Genomic DNA, 5,000 nt, shown 5'->3' on the forward strand with positions numbered 1-5,000 from the left:
CAGCAGTCGTACACCTTTATGCAGTTCCAACGATGGCGTACAAGCATTGCATTGACACCAGTACCTTATAGAATACCACAAGAATGATGTCAAATTGCAGAAAGTCCCACTTGATAGAAACTAAATTGCAGAATTTCCTTGAAGGGGGGGGGGGGGGGGGATTACCCCCAGATTCCCTTTACAGGGCGCTCGTGGGAGCACCTTGGGCGCTAAAAATACTCACTATTGGCCTTCAAAAGGGGTTGGAATGTCTGGATGTATCGGCCGCGAATTTGCCATATCAACGGTGAAAAACACCAATGGACAACTGAGCAGTTAAACCGTAACGTAAACTGTCATAAAAATCTTGATATCGTTGTATTAGACCACCTATGGTTGAAATGATTTTGTCTTATAAAGCTTCTGTTGGGTTCAAACGTTCCTGGTATTGATTGCAACGGTTGTAGCAGAGACTTTATGAATAAAGGATTTGCCACAAATTGTATCGTATCAAACAAAATAATAGTATTTCATTTTTATATTGCTATAAAAACAAACGTGCAGCCCTTTTACAAGAACGAAAATCAATAAAGCTGCATTCGATCGACCCTATTCCAGAATAAGAATACGTGGAATGATGAGTTTTAAAGGTATGTCTGGTGTTTTGCAGCAACAAGGATAATAAAGATGTGTTTAATATACCATTTTAGCAGGTGTTTGTCAATTCTAATGTGAATCTTCATAGAAACGAAGGGTTTTAAACTTGTATTCCATGTATTCCTATACCGAAATACGACCAATCGAAGGCACCCCAAAGAAGTGCTTTATCAGGAGCCCAGCCTCCATGTGCACCATATCCTTGAGTCAACCTTTGCGCGTATCTTTCCATTTTCAGATCTAGCCTTTCAGCAGCAGACTCACATTTACATCAATTTGCACAATTTGCATACATTGTTTTTGCTATTTTTTTCTTCGTTATACACTGACTTTATTCTGATTGGCCCTTTTAAACAGTGCGTGCAGGGCCGACGAACTCGTTTCGTTCTAAAAATAGAAAGACACTCGCAAAGGTTGACTTATAGGGGGAAGAATTGTCCGATTATCTTTGATCAGTGTTAGAGAAGCAGTTTGCTTTGTTTATTGGAAACATTCATCTCTATTCTGCAAGCCAACGTCTTCTTTGTTCGCTAGTAGGAAAGGACACAGTTATCGTTTATCTTCCCCCGAGTGGCTACATTAAGCAGGATAGAAACATAAACAAACGCGCGCAAAGCACGCCGTTCGACAGAGAGTCTTTAACCCTGAAAAGCCCCTATGGGGAGTGGTCAATTAAATATGTATTGTACTGTGTTGTTTTGTAAGGGCAATTTAATGTGTTTTATTATTTTTGCAATATTTGTTCAACAAAACTTGGGCACATACTGACAAAAATCTTGGAGCGACTGAAGCAAATTCACTTGGGCAGAGTTCATTCAAACGATGCCAATAGTGTAATTGCTTCATGAAGCCAAAAAGGATGTAGAGGAACTAATTGGGTACACAGATAGGAACTAGGAACAACTGTTGTTAAACGCGGTGTTTAAGTAGGTATTCTTCACTATGTTCTACATTTCCGAAAAAAACAAAAAAAGAAACTCTGTTTGTATGTTTCAACACATTTTGAAACATGCTCTCCACTTTCGTTTGCTTTCAGCAATGAAATCACCTGGTCAAAGTAGTCCTTCGGAATTACCTTCGTACTTGGTCGTCGCTTTCTTTTCACTTGCAGCTCCTTCAAACACCCTATTCATCGCCGAGACCCTCAGAGTATAAGTTGTGCTTCTGTTAAGACCGCCAACAAGGTATTGCCTAAAGCCAGCACTTGTGGTCTTGTTCAGAATGACATTGTCATCATGTAGTATAATCAACTTGTACCCTGTAATAGCACTTCCCCCATCATCAACTGGTGCAGTCCATTTTATTGCCAATGAAGACGCACGGATATCGTTGTCATTTGTCGTGAGGCTTAGAGATCCTGGTGCCTCTTTAACAAAAAAAAAAATATATATATATAATAATAAACAGAATATCACTATAGAGAACACTAAGAGCGTTCACTTGTCCAGAATAAACTCCTTGTTGCATTTAATAAGAGTTTACAGATGCTCCAGTGTGGAATAGTCTAGCCACTGGAACATATTTTTCCTGCCCTCTGCATAATCATCTCTAAATGGATGGACTCCCAGACTTTTCAGAAGGAAGGGCACGACTAATGGCTGGCCCCATTGTTCTGAAATATGTGCACCTATTTATGGCGGACTAATCTCTGGGGTAATAAAAAAAATACATTGGGATGATTTTCTTGAATTTAGCAATGGGCAAACTGTGGTTTGGAAGAGAGTCCTCAAAACTCATTTTTCAGCAGAGCAAATAAGTCAGCTTAAGTCCAATCAACATGAAACAGCTGGGAAAAAGTCTGCAAGAGGAAGTTGGTTAACAACAATAAAAACAAACCTGATTAAGTAGCATCACATTTTAAATTGCGTAAAAAAAATTTATCATTTTAAATTGCGTAAAAAATACTGGAAATGCTTTAAGTGACCTTATGTGTGTATTTTTCTAATTGCTTACTTATTTGGTTCAGTTGCACCAGGCGTGGAGCAGCAGCACCAACTATGTTTCTGGCTTCACAAGTATAATTTCCAAAATCTTGATAAGCCTTCATCTGTGTATCCGCTTTTTTCTCTGTGGTTGTTACTTTTCTTAGCTCACTTCCGTCTGGTTTTTTCCATGTGATCGATGGGGTAGGAGAACCATCTGCCACACATGATAGTAGAACGTTCTGTCCAATCCAAGACTGTTTTGTTAAGGGAGTTACTGAGGTTATGCTTGGTTGATCTGGAGAAAATAAAGTATGGAATTAACCAAAAAAGTTTCGTATAACTTTAAACACTTTGAAACTGATGAAGAAGTTGTAATCAATAAGTGAAAAATCATCACAGTGCATTGAATTTGGACACCATGAATATATTTTATTCATTGGCCGGGAGGTCCGTTTCGGGAAAAGTCAAGTCAGCATCAGCAGTCTCTGTTTAGAAACCTGTTCAGACCAGTCCTCAGAGGTCATGCCCAAAGCGGAAATGGGCTGGGCCTGGTTATCTAAAAGATTAATATGTTTGCTGACCTTTCAGTTGAGTCGAAACTAAAGGAACACTTTTCAACGAAGGAATCCTAAATGGAATTGAATAAAAATGTTGTACTTCTGTTGAAGCTGAACTTTGAATTAACTTATCAGTTTTTCAATGGACCCATAAATTGTGATTTAGAGGGAAGGAATGTAGTAATTTGGATTTCTATACGGCTCACGTGATTGGTGATTTGCATATTGTATAGTTGATTCCACTTGTGACGGGTTAATAATTATAGTGTTCTCAAGGGACATGATAAAAATGACATGCCAAAAGTACAAAGGAAGACACCTTGGCTTATTAGATACTGTATCGATCTATACATTATCTTCTGTATAACAATTAGAAATCTGAAAGCGTACTGCAGCAGCAATTAACGGGCAACAGATCGAATATTAATTCTTGAATATAAATAACCTGGACTCCCAAAATTTTGCAATGGACCCCAAAATTTTTCAACAAGGGGTCCAGAGGACCCCCAAACTTCAAAAGCTCGATACATCTCTGCAATACCACCAATGTCACGGTTCTTACACTTGGTATTGCAGTAATGGCCTTGTGTAGTTATAGTAACCATGCAATATTGTGAATTAAAATCCTTAGGCGCATACAGGAGCCCATGATTAAGTGCGAACAACAGCCCTATAGTCCGGTCACGGCGTTTCCACAGACCGATTTACTTAATGTCCCAAGACTTCCATAGGAGCCTGTTACAACAAACTAACTTCACGTCATGGCGCCAATGAACCAAAACTGTCTTTGTTTGTTTGTTTTTTTTATTTTGCGGAAAGAGCAGTCTAAAAATAGATCGAGTAAAAATGCCCTTCCTAGAGTTTGTATTGGAGTTGTTCGCTCCTAGTCAAGAGCCCCCTATACATTTACTTTCTAACAGCAAGAGTTCAATTTCAATGCACAATAAGTCATATGGAAAGCAAAGGTTGTTCACTTGTTAAAAGGTAACAAACAGGGAGAATTCTCACCAATGGGCTTGTCTTTGTAAATATATTACTTCCAACCCTGATCTGTAATTGTCTACAGCCATTAACCAGCCTCCATTGTTTGGTTCAATCAAGAATACACTTGTACGATGGTGGGTGGCATTAATATTTATAATCCACTCTCGCAATTGAAAATAAACTGTTTCTTCTGCTAGTTGTGACATCAGCACAGCATTCATTCTAGTTATTGCTCAAAATCACATTTAAAATAAGATCTTTTCATACAATCTTTGGGAAAAGTAGGTGAGGGGACAACACTGACTCAATTGTCTAAAGAGAGATCGAAAAAATTACATTTCCACAAGTCCACTCAAAGACGGGGCCGGCTTTCCTCAAGAAAATTACTTCACTTAACCTTTCCTACAAGGTAAAGCCCAGTGTTGCTGCAAAAAATCTATCTTGTCTAACATGGCAGTAATTACAATTAGTAAAAGTTGGTTATACTAGGCACTTACAGTATACAGTGATGAAGACATCTCTTGTAGCTAGGTTTCCAACACCATTAGAAGCAGAGCATCTGTATCCCCCTTCATCTGTCCTTCTGATGTTTGTCAGTGGCATTGTGACAATACTGTTATCAGTAAGTTTTATCCAAGTGGTGTTGGGAGCAGGGTTACCACTTGCTGTGCAGTTGAGGGTCAAGTCGTTTCCCTCATTAACAGTTTGATCAGCAGAGATATCAGTGATGTTTGGTGGACCTGTATAAAGTAAATATGACAGGAACAACTCCACAAGAAATTAACCAGCATGGGCAGTAGGACGAAAGCTGGATCCACTGTATGCAACATATAGAGAGGAAAATGACTGAGTTTCAGCTCGAAAGGGGATGCGTTCAGAGGTGCAGTGTAATACTAAT

At 38.9% G+C, this 5,000-nt stretch overlaps 1 protein-coding gene across 1 annotated transcript in view; it reads right to left on the reverse strand.

The window, feature by feature from the left end:
- The window catches only part of LOC137983809 (uncharacterized), a 46,203-nt gene that overhangs the window by 27,543 nt on the left and 13,660 nt on the right, over positions 1-5,000 (reverse strand). Inside the window, exons 3-5 of the mRNA XM_068830986.1 lie at positions 4,600-4,842; positions 2,590-2,856; positions 1,712-2,002 (exon numbers count right to left, since the gene is read on the reverse strand). Coding sequence (XP_068687087.1) covers positions 1,712-2,002; positions 2,590-2,856; positions 4,600-4,842 — 801 coding nt within the window. The remainder of the gene's footprint in view (positions 1-1,711; positions 2,003-2,589; positions 2,857-4,599; positions 4,843-5,000) is intronic.

The sequence above is a fragment of the Montipora foliosa genome, chromosome 13, assembly GCF_036669935.1.
Source record: "Montipora foliosa isolate CH-2021 chromosome 13, ASM3666993v2, whole genome shotgun sequence".
NCBI classification, from domain to species: domain Eukaryota; kingdom Metazoa; phylum Cnidaria; class Anthozoa; order Scleractinia; family Acroporidae; genus Montipora; species Montipora foliosa.